This window comes from Bombina bombina, chromosome 3, assembly GCF_027579735.1.
Source record: "Bombina bombina isolate aBomBom1 chromosome 3, aBomBom1.pri, whole genome shotgun sequence".
NCBI lineage: Eukaryota > Metazoa > Chordata > Amphibia > Anura > Bombinatoridae > Bombina > Bombina bombina.
In genome coordinates this window covers 518,435,792-518,456,289 of record NC_069501.1, presented here as the reverse complement: position 1 = coordinate 518,456,289, position 20,498 = coordinate 518,435,792, and the positions used below count along the sequence as shown (strand labels likewise).

The 20,498-nt window shown below is 42.0% G+C and overlaps 1 protein-coding gene across 1 annotated transcript in view; it reads left to right on the top strand.

Annotated features, from left to right (window-relative positions):
- The window catches only part of HEATR6 (HEAT repeat containing 6), a 188,030-nt gene that overhangs the window by 115,091 nt on the left and 52,441 nt on the right, over positions 1-20,498 (top strand). Inside the window, exon 10 of the mRNA XM_053706936.1 lies at positions 20,263-20,469. Within this exon, the coding sequence (XP_053562911.1) occupies positions 20,263-20,469 (207 nt within the window). The remainder of the gene's footprint in view (positions 1-20,262; positions 20,470-20,498) is intronic.

Below are 20,498 nucleotides of genomic sequence, written 5' to 3'. Positions count from 1 at the left end.
CAGGCAGTGGTTCCTTCCATTTAAGTTCCTGCCTTGTCCCTCCCTTCATCCGTGTACTTTAGCTTTGGTATTGGTATCCCACAAGTAATGGATGATCCGTGGACTGGATACACCTTACAAGAGAAAACACAATTTATGCTTACCTGATAAATTTATTTCTCTTGTGGTGTATCCAGTCCACGGCCCGCCCTGTCATTTTAAGGCAGGTAATTTTTAAATTTAAACTACAGTAACCACTACACCCTATGGTTCCTCCTTTCTCGGCTTGTTTTCGGTTGAATGTCTGGCTATGACAGTTAGGGGAGGAGCTATATTACTGCTCTGCTGTAGGTGTCCTCTTGCAACTTCCTGTTGGGAATGAGAATATCCCACAAGTAATGGATGATCCGTGGACTGGATACACCACAAGAGAAATAAATTTATCAGGTAAGCATAAATTGTGTTTTACTCTGCTAGTAGGTTCTAGCTAAGTAAACTATACATTTGTATGCTCTTGCGAATGCTATTAGCCATCCCATATGCCTAAAATATACAGTATATATATGCAGCCTCTGCTTATAGCTACTTTGTAACAAGCAATGAGATTTCTCCAACATTGGTGTGTCCGGTCCACAGCGTCATCCTTACTTGTGGGATATTCTCTTCCCCAACAGGAAATGGCAAAGAGTCCCAGCAAAGCTGGTCACATGATCCCTCCTAGGCTCCGCCCACCCCAGTCATTCTCTTTGCCGTTGCACAGGCAACATCTCCACGGAGATGGTTAAGAGTTTTTTGGTGTTTAAATGTAGTTTTATTCTTCTATCAAGTGTTTGTTATTTTAAAATAGTGCTGGTATGTACTATTTACTCTGAAACAGAAAAGGATGAAGAATTCTGTTTGTGAGAGGAAGATGATTTTAGCAGACAGTAACTAAAATCGATTGCTATTTCCACACAGGACTGTTGAGATGAAGTAACTTCAGTTGGGGGAAACAGCAGTCTTTTCTGCTTAAGGTATGACTAGCCATATTTCTAACAAGACCATGTAATGCTGGAAGGCTGTCATTTCCCCTCATGGGGACCGGTAAGCCATTTTCTTAGTTAAACATAAAAGAATAAAGGGCTTCAAAAAGGGCTTAAAAACTGGTAGACATTTTTCTGGGCTAAAACAATTGCTTTACTAGGCATATTATGCAGATTCTAACTAATTATTGGTATTATAATCTTGGGGAACGTTTAGAAAAACGGCAGGCACTGTGTTGGACACCTTTTGGCCTTTCTAGTTATAGACAGAGCCTCATTCTGGGACTGTATAGGGGTTAAATGTAAAAACGGCTCCGGTTCCGTTAATTTAAGGGTTAAAGCTCTGAAATTTGGTGTGCAATACTTTTAATGCTTTAAGACACTGTGGTGAAATTTTGGTGAATTTTGAACAATTCCTTCATACTTTTTCACATATTCAGTAATAAAGTGTTTTCAGTTTGAAATTTAAAGTGACAGTAACGGTTTTATTTTAAAACGTTTTTTGTGCTTTGTTGACAAGTTTAAGCCTGTTTAACATGTCTGTACCATCAGATAAGCTATGTTCTATATGTATGAAAGCCAATGTGTCTCCCCATTTAAATTTATGTGATAATTGTGCCATAGTGTCCAAACAAAGTAAGGACAGTAATGCAACAGATAATGATATTGCCCAAGATGATTCCTCAAATGAGGGGAGTAAACATGATACTACATCATCCCCTACTGTGTCTACACCAGTTATGCCCACACAGGAGGCCCCTAGTACATCTAGTGCGCCAATACTTATTACCATGCAACAATTAACGGCTGTAATGGATAACTCCATAGCAAATCTTTTATCCAAAATGCCTACTTATCAGAGAAAGCGCGATTGCTCTGTTTTAAACACTGAAGAGCAAGAGGACGCTGATGATAACTGTTCTGACATACCCTCACACCAATCTCAAGGGGCCATGAGGGAGGTTTTGTCTGATGGAGAAATTTCAGATTCAGGAAAAATTTCTCATCAAGCTGAACCTGATGTTGTGACATTTAAATTTAAATTAGAACATCTCCGCGCACTGCTTAAGGAGGTGTTATCTACTCTGGATGATTGTGACAATTTGGTCATTCCAGAGAAATTATGTAAGATGGACAAGTTCCTAGAGGTTCCGGTGCCCCCCGACGCTTTTCCTATACCCAAGCGGGTGGCGGACATAGTAAATAAAGAGTGGGAAAGGCCCGGCATACCTTTTTGTTCCCCCCCCTATATTTAAGAAATTATTTCCTATAGTCGACCCCAGAAAGGACTTATGGCAGACAGTCCCCAAGGTCGAGGGGGCGGTTTCTACTCTAAACAAACGCACTACTATTCCTATCGAAGATAGTTGTGCTTTCAAAGATCCTATGGATAAGAAATTAGAGGGTTTGCTTAAAAAGATTTTTGTACAGCAAGGTTACCTTCTACAACCAATTTCATGCATTGTTCCTGTCACTACGGCAGCGTGTTTCTGGTTCGAGGAACTAGAAAAATCGCTCAGTAAAGAATCTTCGTATGAGGAAGTTATGGACAGAGTTCAAGCACTTAAATTGGCTAACTCTTTTGTTTTAGATGCCGCTTTGCAATTAGCTAGATTAGCGGCGAAAAATTCAGGGTTTGCTGTCGTGGCGCGCAGAGTGCTTTGGCTAAAGTCTTGGTCAGCGGATGTGTCTTCCAATACAAAATTGCTTAACATTCCTTTCAAAGGTAAAACATTATTTGGACCTGATTTGAAAGAGATTATTTCAGACATCACTGGGGGAAAGGGCCACGCCCTCCCACAGGATAGGTCTTTTAAGGCTAATAATAAGCCTAATTTTCGTCCCTTTCGCAGAAACGGACCAGTCTCTAATTCTGTATCCTCTAAGCAAGAGGGTAATACTTCACAACCCAAACCAGCCTGGAAACCAATGCAAGGCTGGAACAAGGGTAAGCAGGCCAAGAAGCCTACCACTGCTACCAAAACAGCATGAAGGGATAGCCCCCGATCCGGGACCGGATCTAGTGGGGGGCAGACTTTCTCTCTTTGCTCAGGCTTGGGCAAGAGATGTTCAGGATCCTTGGGCGCTAGAAATAGTTTCTCAAGGTTATCTCCTGGAATTCAAGGAACTACCCCCAAGGGGAAGGTTCCACAGGTCTCAATTATCTTCAAACCAAATAAAGAGACAGGCATTCTTACATTGTGTAGAAGACCTGTTAAAGATGGGAGTGATACATCCAGTTCCAATAAGAGAACAAGGAATGGGATTTTATTCCAATCTGTTCATAGTTCCCAAAAAAGAGGGAACATTCAGACCAATTTTGGATCTAAAGATCCTAAACAAATTTCTCAGGGTACCATCGTTCAAAATGGAAACTATTCGAACGATCCTACCTACTATCCAGAAAAATCAATTTATGACTACCGTGGATTTAAAGGATGCGTACCTACATATTCCTATCCACAAGGAACATCATCAGTTCCTAAGGTTCGCTTTTCTGGACAAGCATTACCAGTTTGTGGCACTTCCATTTGGATTAGCCACTGCTCCAAGGATTTTCACAAAGGTACTAGGGTCCCTTCTAGCGGTTCTAAGACCAAGGGGCATTGCAGTAGTACCTTACTTGGACGACATCCTGATTCAAGCGTCGTCCCTGTCAAAAGCAAAGGCTCATACGGACATCGTCCTAGCCTTTCTCAGATCTCACGGATGGAAGGTGAACAAAGAAAAAAGTTCTCTGTCCCCGTCAACAAGAGTTCCCTTCTTGGGAACAATAATAGATTCCTTAGAAATGAGGATTTTTCTGACAGAAGTCAGAAAATCAAAACTTCTAAGCTCTTGTCAAGTACTTCATTCTGTTCCTCGTCCTTCCATAGCGCAGTGCATGGAAGTAATAGGATTGATGGTTGCAACAATGGACATAGTTCCTTTTGCACGAATTCATCTAAGACCATTACAACTGTGCATGCTCAGACAGTGGAATGGGGATTATACAGACTTGTCTCCGACGATTCAAGTAGATCAAAAGACCAGAGATTCACTCCGTTGGTGGCTGACCCTGGACAATCTGTCACAGGGAATGAGCTTCCGCAGACCAGAGTGGGTCATTGTCACGACCGACGCCAGCCTAGTGGGCTGGGGCGCGGTCTGGGAATCCCTGAAAGCTCAGGGTCTATGGTCTCGGGAAGAGTCTCTTCTCCCGATAAACATTCTGGAACTGAGAGCGATATTCAATGCTCTCAGAGCTTGGCCTCAACTAGCAAAGGCCAAATTCATAAGGTTTCAGTCAGACAACATGACGACCGTTGCATATATCAATCATCAGGGGGGAACAAGGACTTCCCTGGCGATGAAAGAAGTGACCAAGATAATTCAATGGGCGGAGGATCACTCCTGCCACTTGTCTGCGATCCACATCCCAGGAGTGGAAAATTGGGAAGCGGATTTTCTGAGTCGTCAGACATTCCATCCGGGGGAGTGGGAACTCCATCCGGAAATCTTTGCCCAAATAACTCAATTATGGGGCATTCCAGACATGGATCTGATGGCGTCTCGTCAGAACTTCAAGGTTCCTTGCTACGGGTCCAGATCCAGGGATCCCAAGGCGACCCTAGTAGATGCACTAGTAGCACCTTGGACCTTCAACCTAGCTTATGTATTCCCACCGTTTCCTCTCATCCCCAGGCTGGTAGCCAGGATCAATCAGGAGAGGGCCTCGGTGATCTTGATAGCTCCTGCGTGGCCACGCAGGACTTGGTATGCAGACCTGGTGAATATGTCATCGGCTCCACCATGGAAGCTACCTTTGAGACAGGACCTTCTTGTTCAGGGTCCATTCGAACATCCGAATCTGGTTTCCCTCCAACTGACGGCTTGGAGATTGAACGCTTGATTTTATCAAAGCGTGGGTTTTCAGATTCTGTAATAGATACTCTGATTCAGGCTAGAAAGCCTGTAACTAGAAAAATTTACCATAAAATATGGAAAAAATATATCTGTTGGTGTGAATCTAAAGGATTCCCATGGAACAAGATAAAAATTCCTAAGATTCTATCCTTTCTACAAGAAGGTTTGGAGAAAGGATTATCTGCAAGTTCTCTGAAGGGACAGATCTCTGCTTTATCTGTTTTACTTCACAAAAGACTGGCAGCTGTGCCAGATGTTCAAGCATTTGTTCAGGCTCTGGTTAGGATCAAGCCTGTTTACAGACCTTTGACTCCTCCCTGGAGTCTAAATCTAGTTCTTTCAGTTCTTCAAGGGGTTCCGTTTGAACCCTTACATTCCGTAGATATTAAGTTATTATCTTGGAAAGTTTTGTTTTTGGTTGCAATTTCTTCTGCTAGAAGAGTTTCAGAGTTATCTGCTCTGCAGTGTTCTCCGCCCTATCTGGTGTTCCATGCAGATAAGGTGGTTTTGCGTACTAAGCCTGGTTTTCTTCCGAAAGTTGTTTCCAACAAAAATATTAACCAGGAGATAGTTGTACCTTCTTTGTGTCCGAATCCAGTTTCAAAGAAGGAACGTTTGTTACACAATTTGGACGTAGTCCGTGCTCTAAAATTCTATTTAGAGGCTACTAAAGATTTCAGACAAACATCTTCCTTGTTTGTTGTTTATTCTGGTAAAAGGAGAGGTCAAAAAGCGACTTCTACCTCTCTTTCCTTTTGGCTTAAAAGCATTATCCGATTGGCTTATGAGACTGCCGGACGGCAGCCTCCTGAAAGAATCACAGCTCACTCCACTAGGGCTGTGGCTTCCACATGGGCCTTCAAGAACGAGGCTTCTGTTAACCAGATATGTAAGGCAGCGACTTGGTCTTCACTGCACACTTTTGCCAAATTTTACAAATTTGATACTTTTGCTTCTTCGGAGGCTATTTTTGGGAGAAAGGTTTTGCAAGCCGTGGTGCCTTCCATTTAGGTGACCTGATTTGCTCCCTCCCTTCATCCGTGTCCTAAAGCTTTGGTATTGGTTCCCACAAGTAAGGATGACGCCGTGGACCGGACACACCAATGTTGGAGAAAACAGAATTTATGCTTACCTGATAAATTACTTTCTCCAACTGTGTGTCCGGTCCACGGCCCGCCCTGGTTTTTTAATCAGGTCTGATGAATTATTTTCTCTAACTACAGTCACCACGGTATCATATGGTTTCTCCTATATATATTTCCTCCTGTCCGTCAGTCGAATGACTGGGGTGGGCGGAGCCTAGGAGGGATCATGTGACCAGCTTTGCTGGGACTCTTTGCCATTTCCTGTTGGGGAAGAGAATATCCCACAAGTAAGGATGACGCCGTGGACCGGACACACCGTTGGAGAAAGTAATTCATCAGGTAAGCATAAATTCTGTTTTTGAGTTTAATTTTGACATTCCTATCCCTTTAAAGGAAACATTTGATTTATACTAACAGTGCTAGTATGCCACAAAATAGCTTTTGCAAAAATTCTATTGGCACATTGTTTTTTTTGAGCTTGCGGTATAGGCAAGAAAAAGGGGAGGGGCAGCGTTCTCAGGGGCTGTACCAATCATTGCAAACATGAAATACAGAATCTGCTGACTGGGTGGCTTTTGGCTAAGGATTCCAAGGAGCAATAAAAGAAGGCACTTTTAACTCTACATACTGAAATATGTTACTTTTTAATAAAAGAAAATACACACAAACATTACAAGAAACAATTTTAGAGACTACTAATAGGGGGCACTAACACACACAAAAAGTGTGAACAGCAATACACCATCATAACACATACATTTATGTTCAGGGTTGTAATTGCTTAGCATATTTCCTTTTTTTCTGGGGGACAGCATTATTGAAAAGGAAAAAAAAAACATAAACATATACTCTTGTATATACTGCATTTTTTATTATAAAATGATTTTCAGGTATGAGACTATCTCATGTCCCTTTAATTTTTTTTTCTTCACAGTTATTGTAGGAGATGTGAGGAAGAGTATATTCCAAGCTAACAAATCCAGTGTGCTATGGTTTCGGATTTACAAGCCCTGGTATTTTCCCTATTTGCCTACTGCAATAATGCCAGATGCTATTATTAAATTATTGGTAAACAGATAAAACAAGAGCGCCTAAATTAAAAAATATAATAATAATATTGAGCACTTTAAAATAATACCCTAATTCGGCTGCTATCTATAATGAGAATATAAAAACGGAGAAAGTGACAGCGCCATAACAGTGAATATAAAAAATATTTATTTTGACGTAAGGATGTCACAAACGATGTGTACAAATTTATAGTATACAATAGTGGATAAAAGTGCAGTGAGTCAATATCACTTGACTTTACGGAGTATAATGCATTAAAACAGCAATAAAATACAGACTTAAAGGACCACTCAATGCAGTAGAATTGCAAAATTAACAAGTACATAATAAAAAAGACCAATTTAAAGGGACAGTCAAGTAAAAAAACAACTCATGATTTAAATAGGTCATTTAATTTTAAACAACTTTCTAATTTACTTTTATTACCAATTTTGCTTTGTTCTGTTGATATTCTTAGTTGAAAGCTAAATCTAGGAGGTTCATAAGCTAATTTCTCCAACATTGGTGTGTCCGGTCCACGGCGTCATCCTTACTTGTGGGATATTCTCTTCCCCAACAGGAAATGGCAAAGAGTCCCAGCAAAGCTGGTCACATGATCCCTCCTAGGCTCCGCCCACCCCAGTCATTCTCTTTGCCGTTGCACAGGCAACATCTCCACGGAGATGGTTAAGAGTTTTTTGGTGTTTAAATGTAGTTTTATTCTTCTATCAAGTGTTTGTTATTTTAAAATAGTGCTGGTATGTACTATTTACTCTGAAACAGAAAAGGATGAAGATTTCTGTTTGTAAGAGGAAGATGATTTTAGCAGACAGTAACTGAAATCAATTGCTGTTTCCACACAGGACTGTTGAGATGAAGTGACTTCAGTTGGGGGAAACAGTTAGCAGTCTTTTCTGCTTAAGGTATGACTAGCCATATTTCTAACAAGACCATGTAATGCTGGAAGGCTGTCATTTCCCCTCATGGGGACCAGTAAGCCATTTTCTTAGTTAAACATAAAAGAATAAAGGGCTTCAAAAAGGGCTTAAAAACTGGTAGACATTTTTCTGGGCTAAAACAATTGCTTTACTAGGCATATTATGCAGATTCTAACTAATTATTGGTATTTTAATCTTGGGGAACGTTTAGAAAAATGGCAGGCACTGTGTTGGACACCTTTTTCAGATGGGGGCCTTTCTAGTTATAGACAGAGCCTCATTCTGGGACTGTATAGGGGTTAAATGTAAAAACGGCTCCGGTTCTGTTAATTTAAGGGTTAAAGCTCTGAAATTTGGTGTGCAATACTTTTAATGCTTTAAGACACTGTGGTGAAATTTTGGTGAATTTTGAACAATTCCTTCATACTTTTTCACATATTCAGTAATAAAGTGTTTTCTGTTTGAAATTTAAAGAGACAGTAACGGTTTTATTTTAAAACGTTTTTTGTGCTTTGTTGACAAGTTTAAGCCTGTTTAACATGTCTGTACCATCAGATAAGCTATGTTCTATATGTATGAAAGCCAATGTGTCTCCCCATTTAAATTTATGTGATAATTGTGCCATAGTGTCCAAACAAAGTAAGGACAGTAATGCAACAGATAATGATATTGCCCAAGATGATTCCTCAAATGAGGGGAGTAAACATGATACTACATCATCCCCTACTGTGTCTACACCAGTTATGCCCACACAGGAGGCCCCTAGTACATCTAGTGCGCCAATACTTATTACCATGCAACAATTAACGGCTGTAATGGATAACTCCATAGCAAATCTTTTATCCAAAATGCCTACTTATCAGAGAAAGCGCGATTGCTCTGTTTTAAACACTGAAGAGCAAGAGGACGCTGATGATAACTGTTCTGACATACCCTCACACCAATCTCAAGGGGCCATGAGGGAGGTTTTGTCTGATGGAGAAATTTCAGATTCAGGAAAAATTTCTCATCAAGCTGAACCTGATGTTGTGACATTTAAATTTAAATTAGAACATCTCCGCGCACTGCTTAAGGAGGTGTTATCTACTCTGGATGATTGTGACAATTTGGTCATTCCAGAGAAATTATGTAAGATGGACAAGTTCCTAGAGGTTCCGGTGCCCCCCGACGCTTTTCCTATACCCAAGCGGGTGGCGGACATAGTAAATAAAGAGTGGGAAAGGCCCGGCATACCTTTTGTTCCCCCCCCTATATTTAAGAAATTATTTCCTATAGTCGACCCCAGAAAGGACTTATGGCAGACAGTCCCCAAGGTCGAGGGGGCGGTTTCTACTCTAATCAAACGCACTACTATTCCTATCGAAGATAGTTGTGCTTTCAAAGATCCTATGGATAAGAAATTAGAGGGTTTGCTTAAAAAGATTTTTGTACAGCAAGGTTACCTTCTACAACCAATTTCATGCATTGTTCCTGTCACTACGGCAGCGTGTTTCTGGTTCGAGCAACTAGAAAAATCGCTCAGTAAAGAATCTTCGTATGAGGAGGTTATGGACAGAGTTCAAGCACTTAAATTGGCTAACTCTTTTGTTTTAGATGCCGCTTTGCAATTAGCTAGAGTAGCGGCGAAAAATTCAGGGTTTGCTGTCGTGGCGCGCAGAGTGCTTTGGCTAAAGTCTTGGTCAGCGGATGTGTCTTCCAAGACAAAATTGCTTAACATTCCTTTCAAAGGTAAAACATTATTTGGACCTGATTTGAAAGAGATTATTTCAGACATCACTGGGGGAAAGGGCCACGCCCTCCCACAGGATAGGTCTTTTAAGGCTAATAATAAGCCTAATTTTCGTTCCTTTCGCAGAAACGGACCAGTCTCTAATTCTGTATCCTCTAAGCAAGAGGGTAATACTTCACAACCCAAACCAGCCTGGAAACCAATGCAAGGCTGGAACAAGGGTAAGCAGGCCAAGAAGCCTACCACTGCTACCAAAACAGCATGAAGGGATAGCCCCCGATCCGGGACCGGATCTAGTGGGGGGCAGACTTTCTCTCTTTGCTCAGGCTTGGGCAAGAGATGTTCAGGATCCTTGGGCGCTAGAAATAGTTTCTCAAGGTTATCTCCTGGAATTCAAGGAACTACCCCCAAGGGGAAGGTTCCACAGGTCTCAATTATCTTCAAACCAAATAAAGAGACAGGCATTCTTACATTGTGTAGAAGACCTGTTAAAGATGGGAGTGATACATCCAGTTCCAATAAGAGAACAAGGAATGGGATTTTATTCCAATCTGTTCATAGTTCCCAAAAAAGAGGGAACATTCAGACCAATTTTGGATCTAAAGATCCTAAACAAATTTCTCAGGGTACCATCGTTCAAAATGGAAACTATTCGAACGATCCTACCTACTATCCAGGAAAATCAATTTATGACTACCGTGGATTTAAAGGATGCGTACCTACATATTCCTATCCACAAGGAACATCATCAGTTCCTAAGGTTCGCTTTTCTGGACAAGCATTACCAGTTTGTGGCACTTCCATTTGGATTAGCCACTGCTCCAAGGATTTTCACAAAGGTACTAGGGTCCCTTCTAGCGGTTCTAAGACCAAGGGGCATTGCAGTAGTACCTTACTTGGACGACATCCTGATTCAAGCGTCGTCCCTGTCAAAAGCAAAGGCTCATACGGACATCGTCCTAGCCTTTCTCAGATCTCACGGATGGAAGGTGAACAAAGAAAAAAGTTCTCTGTCCCCGTCAACAAGAGTTCCCTTCTTGGGAACAATAATAGATTCCTTAGAAATGAGGATTTTTCTGACAGAGGTCAGAAAATCAAAACTTCTAAGCTCTTGTCAAGTACTTCATTCTGTTCCTCGTCCTTCCATAGCGCAGTGCATGGAAGTAATAGGATTGATGGTTGCAACAATGGACATAGTTCCTTTTGCACGAATTCATCTAAGACCATTACAACTGTGCATGCTCAGACAGTGGAATGGGGATTATACAGACTTGTCTCCGACGATTCAAGTAGATCAAAAGACCAGAGATTCACTCCGTTGGTGGCTGACCCTGGACAATCTGTCACAGGGAATGAGCTTCCGCAGACCAGAGTGGGTCATTGTCACGACCGACGCCAGCCTAGTGGGCTGGGGCGCGGTCTGGGAATCCCTGAAAGCTCAGGGTCTATGGTCTCGGGAAGAGTCTCTTCTCCCGATAAACATTCTGGAACTGAGAGCGATATTCAATGCTCTCAGAGCTTGGCCTCAACTAGCAAAGGCCAAATTCATAAGGTTTCAGTCAGACAACATGACGACCGTTGCATATATCAATCATCAGGGGGGAACAAGGACTTCCCTGGCGATGAAAGAAGTGACCAAGATAATTCAATGGGCGGAGGATCACTCCTGCCACTTGTCTGCGATCCACATCCCAGGAGTGGAAAATTGGGAAGCGGATTTTCTGAGTCGTCAGACATTCCATCCGGGGGAGTGGGAACTCCATCCGGAAATCTTTGCCCAAATAACTCAATTATGGGGCATTCCAGACATCGATCTGATGGCGTCTCGTCAGAACTTCAAGGTTCCTTGCTACGGGTCCAGATCCAGGGATCCCAAGGCGAACCTAGTAGATGCACTAGTAGCACCTTGGACCTTCAACCTAGCTTATGTATTCCCACCGTTTCCTCTCATCCCCAGGCTGGTAGCCAGGATCAATCAGGAGAGGGCCTCGGTGATCTTGATAGCTCCTGCGTGGCCACGCAGGACTTGGTATGCAGACCTGGTCAATATGTCATCGGCTCCACCATGGAAGCTACCTTTGAGACAGGACCTTCTTGTTCAGGGTCCATTCGAACATCCGAATCTGGTTTCCCTCCAACTGACGGCTTGGAGATTGAACGCTTGATTTTATCAAAGAGTGGGTTTTCAGATTCTGTAATAGATACTCTGATTCAGGCTAGAAAGCCTGTAACTAGAAAAATTTACCATAAAATATGGAAAAAATATATCTGTTGGTGTGAATCTAAAGGATTCCCATGGAACAAGATAAAAATTCCTAAGATACTATCCTTTCTACAAGAAGGTTTGGAGAAAGGATTATCTGCAAGTTCTCTGAAGGGACAGATCTCTGCTTTATCTGTTTTACTTCACAAAAAACTGGCAGCTGTGCCAGATGTTCAAGCATTTGTTCAGGCTCTGGTTAGGATCAAGCCTGTTTACAGACCTTTGACTCCTCCCTGGAGTCTAAATCTAGTTCTTTCAGTTCTTCAAGGGGTTCCGTTTGAACACTTACATTCCGTAGATATTAAGTTATTATCTTGGAAAGTTTTGTTTTTGGTTGCAATTTCTTCTGCTAGAAGAGTTTCAGAGTTATCTGCTCTGCAGTGTTCTCCGCCCTATCTGGTGTTCCATGCAGATAAGGTGGTTTTGCGTACTAAGCCTGGTTTTCTTCCGAAAGTTGTTTCCAACAAAAATATTAACCAGGAGATAGTTGTACCTTCTTTGTGTCCGAATCCAGTTTCAAAGAAGGAACGTTTGTTACACAATTTGGACGTAGTCCGTGCTCTAAAATTCTATTTAGAGGCTACTAAAGATTTCAGACAAACATCTTCCTTGTTTGTTGTTTATTCTGGTAAAAGGAGAGGTCAAAAAGCGACTTCTACCTCTCTTTCCTTTTGGCTTAAAAGCATTATCCGATTGGCTTATGAGACTGCCGGACGGCAGCCTCCTGAAAGAATCACAGCTCACTCCACTAGGGCTGTGGCTTCCACATGGGCCTTCAAGAACGAGGTTTCTGTTGACCAGATATGTAAGGCAGCGACTTGGTCTTCACTGCACACTTTTGCCAAATTTTACAAATTTGATACTTTTGCTTCTTCGGAGGCTATTTTTGGGAGAAAGGTTTTGCAAACCGTGGTGCCTTCCATTTAGGTGACCTGATTTGCTCCCTCCCTTCATCCGTGTCCTAAAGCTTTGGTATTGGTTCCCACAAGTAAGGATGACGCCGTGGACCGGACACACCAATGTTGGAGAAAACAGAATTTATGCTTACCTGATAAATTACTTTCTCCAACGGTGTGTCCGGTCCACGGCCCGCCCTGGTTTTTTAATCAGGTCTGATGAATTATTTTCTCTAACTACAGTCACCACGGTATCATATGGTTTCTCCTATATATATTTCCTCCTGTCCGTCGGTCGAATGACTGGGGTGGGCGGAGCCTAGGAGGGATCATGTGACCAGCTTTGCTGGGACTCTTTGCCATTTCCTGTTGGGGAAGAGAATATCCCACAAGTAAGGATGACGCCGTGGACCGGACACACCGTTGGAGAAAGTAATTTATCAGGTAAGCATAAATTCTGTTTTCTTAGACCTTGAAGGCCACCTCTAATCTGAAAGCATTTTGACAGTTTTTTACCACTAGATGGCGTTAGTTCATGTGTTTCATATAGATAACATTGAGCTCAGGCACGTGAAGCTCCTAGGAGCAAGCACTGATTGGCTAAAAATGCAAGTCTGTCAAAAGAACTGAAATAAGTGGGCAGTTTGCATAGCCATAGATACAAGGTAATCACAGAGGTAAAAAGTATATTATTATAACTGTGTTGGCTATGCAAAATTGGGGAATGGGTAATAAAGGGATTATCTACCTTTTTAAACAACAACAATTCTGGTGTTTACTGTCCCTGAACAGTCCCTGTACTCTGAATTTCAAATAAGCAGTAGATATTTTTTCTTACAAATTTACTTTTTCTACCATTTTCCAGCCCCCTGTATCATGTGACAGATATCAGCCAATCACAGACTAGTATACATATACCCTGTGAGCTTGTGCACATGCTCATCAGGAGCTTGTTCCCCCAAAAGTGTGTATATAAAAAGACTGTGTAAAATTTGATAATAGAAGTAAATTGGAAAGTGTCTTAAAACTGCATGCTCTATCTAAATCATAATAGTTTATTTTGACTTGAGTGTCCCTTTAAGAGACAATAACGCTGCTTGCCTGGCCAGGTTCAAATAATCCACATAACTCATTTATGGGCTCCTCCCACAGCAATCCAGCTGCATCTGAGGAAGTGGGAGGAGCCTGGAAACTGTACTTTATTTCTTCTGTTAAGTGTGATCAGTCCACGGGTCATCATTACTTCTGGGATATTACTCCTCCCCAACAGGAAGTGCAAGAGGATTCACCCAGCAGAGTTGCATATAGCCCCTCCCCTCTACGTCACCCCCAGTCCTTCTCTTGCACCCAACGACTAGATAGGATGTGTGAGAGGACTATGGTGATTTTATTTAGTTTATTTCTTCAATCAAAAGTTTGTTATTTTTTAATAGCACCGGAGTGTGTTATTCCTTCTCTGGTAGAGTTTGAAGAAGAATCTACCAGAGTTTTTACTATGATTTTAGCCGGAGTTGTTAAGATCATATTGCTGTTTCTCGGCCATCTGAGGAGAGGTAAACTTCAGATCAGGGGACAGCGGGCAGTTTATTCTGCAAAAAGGTATGTAGCAGTTTTTATTTTCTAACAATGGAATTGCTGAGAAAATCCTGCCATACCGACATTATATCATGTATGTATAATTTACATTTTAGTATTCTGGGGAATGGTACTTCACTGGAATTACACTGTGTATATAAGATTTTAGCCTAATAGAAATACAACAGGCTTTTTAATAATTCTTAATTATGTTAAACGTTTTTGCTGGAATGTAAAATCGTTTTCATTTTCTGAGGTACTGGGTGAATAAAATGTTTGGGCACTATTTTTCCACTTGGCAGTTGCTGGATCTAATTATGACAGTTTTTAATCTCTCTCACTGTTGTGTGTGAGGGGGTGGGACCTTTTTTTGGCGCTTTTGCTACGCATCAAAAATTTCAGTCAAAAGCTCATTGTTTTTTCCTGCATGTTCCGGTTTATCTCTACAGAACCCAGGGATCTTCAAAGCTAATTTGAGGGAAGTAATCTAACAGAGCTGTAAGATTGTAGTTGACTGTGATAAAAAACGTTTATTCTTTAACTTTTTTATGCCTCAGGGTTAGTTATTTCTTGCTACTGGGTACAAGCCTTTGCTAAGTTGCTTTTTGTTTTACAAAGCTGATTGATTTCATCTGTTATATATATTCAGTGCTTTTCAAGCACAGTTCGTTTTTTTCATTGTATTTTACTTGTATAGTATTTCCAAATTGCAAGTTTATTTGCTAGTTTGTTAAACATGTCTGATTCAGAAGATGAGACCTGTACTATTTGTACTAAAGCCAAGGTGGAGCCCAATAGAAATTTATGTACTAACTGTATTGATGCTACATTAAATAAAAGTCAATCTGTACAAATTGAACAAATTTCACCAAACAACGAGGGGAGAGTTATGCCGACTAACTCGCCTCACGTGACAGTACCTGCATCTCCCGCTCGGGACGTGCGCGATATGGCGACGCCAAGTACATCTGGGCGGCCATTACAAATAACATTACAAGATATGGCTACTGTTATGACTGAGGTTTTGGCTAAATTACCAGAACTAAGGGGCAAGCGTGATCACTCTGGAGTGAGAACAGAGTGCGCTGATAATGTTAGGGCCATGTCAGATACTGCGTCACAACTTGCAGAACATGAGGACGGAGAGCTTCATTCTGCGGCTGACGGTTCTGATCCAAACAGATTGGATTCAGATATTTCAAATTTTAAATTTAAGCTGGAAAACCTCCGTGTTTTACTAGGGGAGGTGTTAGCGGCCCTGAATGATTGTAACACAGTTGCAATACCCGAGAAAATGTGTAGGTTGTATAAATATTTTGCTGTACCAACAAGTACTGACGTTTTTCCTATACCTAAAAGACTAACTGAAATTATTACTAAGGAGTGGGATAGACCCGGTGTGCCGTTCTCACCCCCTCCAATATTTAGAAAGATGTTTCCAATAGACACCACCACACTGGATTTATGGCAAATGGTCCCTAAGGTGGAGGGAGCAGTTTCTACTTTAGCTAAACGTACCACTATCCCGGTAGAGGATAGCTGTGCCTTTTCAGATCCAATGGATAAAAAATTAGAGGGTTACCTTAAGAAAATGTTTGTTCAACAAGGTTTTATATTGCAACCCCTTGCATGCATTGCGCCGATCACGGCTGCAGCGGCATTCTGGATTGAGTCTCTAGAAGAGAATCTTAGTTCAGCTACGCTGGACGACATTTCAGACAGGCTTAGAGTACTTAAGCTATCTAATTCATTCATTTCGGAAGCCGTAGTACATTTAATTAAACTTACGGCTAAGAATTCCGGATTCGCCATTCAAGCGCGCAGAGCACTGTGGCTAAAATCCTGGTCAGCTGATGTAACTTCTAAGTCCAAATTACTTAATATACCTTTCAAGGGACAGACCTTATTTGGGCCTGGTTTGAAAGAAATTATTGCTGACATTACAGGAGGTAAGGGCCACGCCCTACCTCAAGACAAAGCCAAACCTAAGGCTAGACAGTCTAATTTTCGTTCCTTTCGGAATTTCAAAGCAGGAGCAGCATCATCTTCCACTACTCCAAAACAAGAAGGATCTGGTGCTCGCTACAGACAAGGCTGGAGACCTAACCAGTCCTGGAACAAGGGCAAGCAGGCCAGGAAGCCTGCAGCTGCCACTAAAACAGCATGAATTGAGGGCCCCCGATCCGGGATCGGATCTAGTGGGGGGCAGACTTTCTCTCTTCGCCCAGGCTTGGGCAAGAGATGTCCAGGATCCCTGGACGCTAGAGATAATATCTCAGGGATACCTTCTGGACTTCAAACACTCTCCTCCAAGAGAGAGATTTCATCTGTCAAGGTTGTCGACAAACCAAACAAAGAAAGAAGCGTTTCTACGCTGCATACAAGATCTATTGTTAATGGGAGTAATCCATCCAGTTCCACGGTCGGAACAGGGACAAGGGTTTTACTCAAATCTGTTTGTGGTTCCCAAAAAAGAGGGAACTTTCAGACCAATCCTGGATTTAAAGATCCTAAACAAATTCCTAAGAGTTCCATCATTCAAAATGGAGACTATCCGGACAATTTTACCCATGATCCAAGAAGGTCAGTACATGACCACAGTGGACTTAAAGGACGCTTACCTTCACATACCGATTCACAAAGATCATTACCGGTATCTAAGGTTTGCCTTTCTAGACAGGCATTACCAGTTTGTGGCTCTTCCATTCGGATTGGCTACAGCTCCAAGAATCTTCACAAAGGTTCTAGGTGCTCTTCTGGCGGTACTAAGACCGCGGGGAATTTCGGTAGCTCCTTACCTAGACGACATTCTGATACAAGCTTCAAGCTTTCAAACTGCCAAGTCTCATACAGAGTTAGTACTGGCATTTCTAAGGTCACATGGATGGAAGGTAAAAGAAAAGTTCACTCGTTCCACTTACAAGTGTTCCCTTCCTGGGGACTCTTATAGATTCTGTAGAAATGAAGATTTACCTGACAGAAGACAGGTTAACAAGACTTCAAAGTGCTTGCCGCACCCTTCATTCCATTCAACACCCATCGGTGGCTCAATGCATGGAGGTAATCGGCCTAATGGTAGCAGCAATGGACATAGTGCCATTTGCTCGCTTACACCTCAGACCACTGCAATTGTGCATGCTAAGTCAGTGGAATGGGGATTACTCAGACTTGTCCCCTTCTCTGAATCTGGATCAAGAGACCAGAAATTCTCTTCTATGGTGGCTTTCTCGGCCACATCTGTCCAGGGGGATGCCATTCAGCAGACCAGACTGGACAATTGTAACAACAGACGCCAGCCTTCTAGGTTGGGGTGCCGTCTGGAATTCTCTGAAGGCTCAGGGACAATGGAGTCAGGAGGAGAGTCTCCTGCCAATAAACATTCTGGAATTGAGAGCAGTTCTCAATGCCCTCCTGGCTTGGCCCCAGTTGACAACTCGGGGGTTCATCAGGTTTCAGTCGGACAACATCACGACTGTAGCTTACATCAACCATCAGGGAGGGACAAGGAGCTCCCTAGCAATGATGGAAGTATCAAAGATAATTCGCTGGGCAGAGTCTCACTCTTGCCACCTGTCAGCAATCCACATCCCGGGAGTGGAGAATTGGGAGGCGGATTTCTTAAGTCGTCAGACTTTTCATCCGGGAGAATGGGAACTTCATCCGGAGGTCTTTGCCAAAATACTTCGACGTTGGGGCAAGCCAGAGATAGATCTCATGGCGTCTCGACAGAACGCCAAGCTTCCTCGGTACGGGTCCAGATCCAGGGATCCAGGAGCAGTCCTAATAGATGCCCTGACGGCACCTTGGGACTTCAGGATGGCTTATGTGTTTCCACCCTTCCCGATGCTTCCTCGATTGATTGCCAGAATCAAACAGGAGAGAGCATCAGTGATTCTGATAGCACCTGCATGGCCACGCAGGACTTGGTATGCAGACCTGGTGGACATGTCATCCTGTCCACCTTGGTCTCTACCTCTGAAACAGGACCTCCTGATACAGGGTCCTTTCAAACATCAAAATCTAACTTCTCTGAAGCTAACTGCTTGGAAATTGAACGTTTGATTTTATCAAGACGTGGGTTTTCTGAGTCAGTTATTGACACCTTAATACAGGCCAGGAAGCCTGTCACCAGAAAGATTTACCATAAAATATGGCGTAAATACCTATATTGGTGTGAATCCAAAGGTTACTCTTGGAGTAAGGTTAGGATTCCTAGGATATTGTCCTTTCTACAAGAAGGTTTAGAAAAGGGTTTATCTGCTAGTTCATTAAAGGGACAGATCTCAGCTCTGTCTATTCTGTTACACAAACGTCTGTCAGAAGTGCCAGACGTTCAGGCTTTTTGTCAGGCTTTAGCGAGGATTAAGCCTGTGTTTAAGACTGTTGCTCCACCATGGAGTTTAAATCTTGTTCTTAACGTTTTACAGGGCGTTCCGTTTGAACCCCTCCATTCCATTGATATAAAGTTGTTATCTTGGAAAGTTCTATTTTTAATGGCTATTTCATCGGCTCGAAGAGTCTCTGAATTATCAGCCTTACATTGTGATTCTCCTTATTTGATTTTTCATTCGGATAAGGTAGTTCTGCGTACTAAACCTGGGTTCTTACCCAAGGTAGTCACTAATAGGAATATCAATCAAGAGATTGTTGTTCCATCTTTGTGTCCAAATCCTTCTTCAAAGAAGGAACGTCTTCTGCACAATCTGGATGTAGTTCGTGCCCTAAAATTTTACTTACAGGCAACTAAAGAATTTCGACAGACGTCTTCCCTGTTTGTCGTTTACTCTGGTCAGAGGAGAGGTCAAAAAGCTTCTGCTACCTCTCTCTCTTTTTGGCTTCGTAGCATAATACGTTTAGCCTATGAGACTGCTGGACAGCAACCTCCTGAAAGAATTACAGCTCATTCCACTAGAGCTGTGGCTTCCACTTGGGCCTTTAAGAATGAGGCCTCTGTTGAACAGATTTGCAAGGCTGCAACTTGGTCTTTGCTTCATACTTTTTCCAAATTTTACAAATTTGACACATTTGCTTCCTCGGAGGCTATTTTTGGGAGAAAGGTTCTTCAGGCAGTGGTTCCTTCTGTATAAAGAGCCTGCCTATCCCTCCCGTCATCCGTGTACTTTTGCTTTGGTATTGGTATCCCTGAAGTAATGATGACCCGTGGACTGATCACACTTAACAGAAGAAAACATAATTTATGCTTACCTGATAAATTCCTTTCTTCTGTAGTGTGATCAGTCCACGGCCCGCCCTGTTTTTTAAGGCAGGTAATTATTTTTAAATTATACTCCAGTCACCACTACACCCTTGGTTCCTCCTTTCTCGTTGGTCCTTGGTCGAATGACTGGGGGTGACGTAGAGGGGAGGGGCTATATGCAACTCTGCTGGGTGAATCCTCTTGCACTTCCTGTTGGGGAGGAGTAATATCCCAGAAGTAATGATGACCCGTGGACTGATCACACTACAGAAGAAAGGAATTTATCAGGTAAGCATAAATTATGTTTTTATTGCGGTTTTAATGCATTATACTCTGTAAAGTCGAGTGATATTGACTCACTGCACCTTTTTCCACTACTGTTTACAATAATTTGTGCACATCATTTGTGACATCCTTATGTCAAAATAAATACTATTAAATTATGAATTGTGTGGGCCATGATGAGAAATGTTTCCATGTGTCCATACCAAATGTCTAATGTATTATAACATCATTTATAGATTTAAAAGTATGAGGTTTTTTTTTTTAAACACGTTTATATATCTTTATAGCTATATGTACATTTTTCTAACTAATAATTATTGTCTGTGCTCATTTTCAGACCCGGGCTTGTGCCCTCCAGGTTCTATCTGCCATTCTGGATGGATCAAAACAGTTTCTTTCTGTTGCTGATGACGCAAGTGATCACAAACAAGCTTTTACTCCGTTCTCTCTTTCTCTTGCCTTAAGTATAAGAGAGCTTCACCGATGCCTTCTGCTAGCATTAGTTGCAGAGTCGTCTTCTCAGACACTTACACAAGTGATCAAGGCAAGTTTGGTTGTTCATTATACATACTT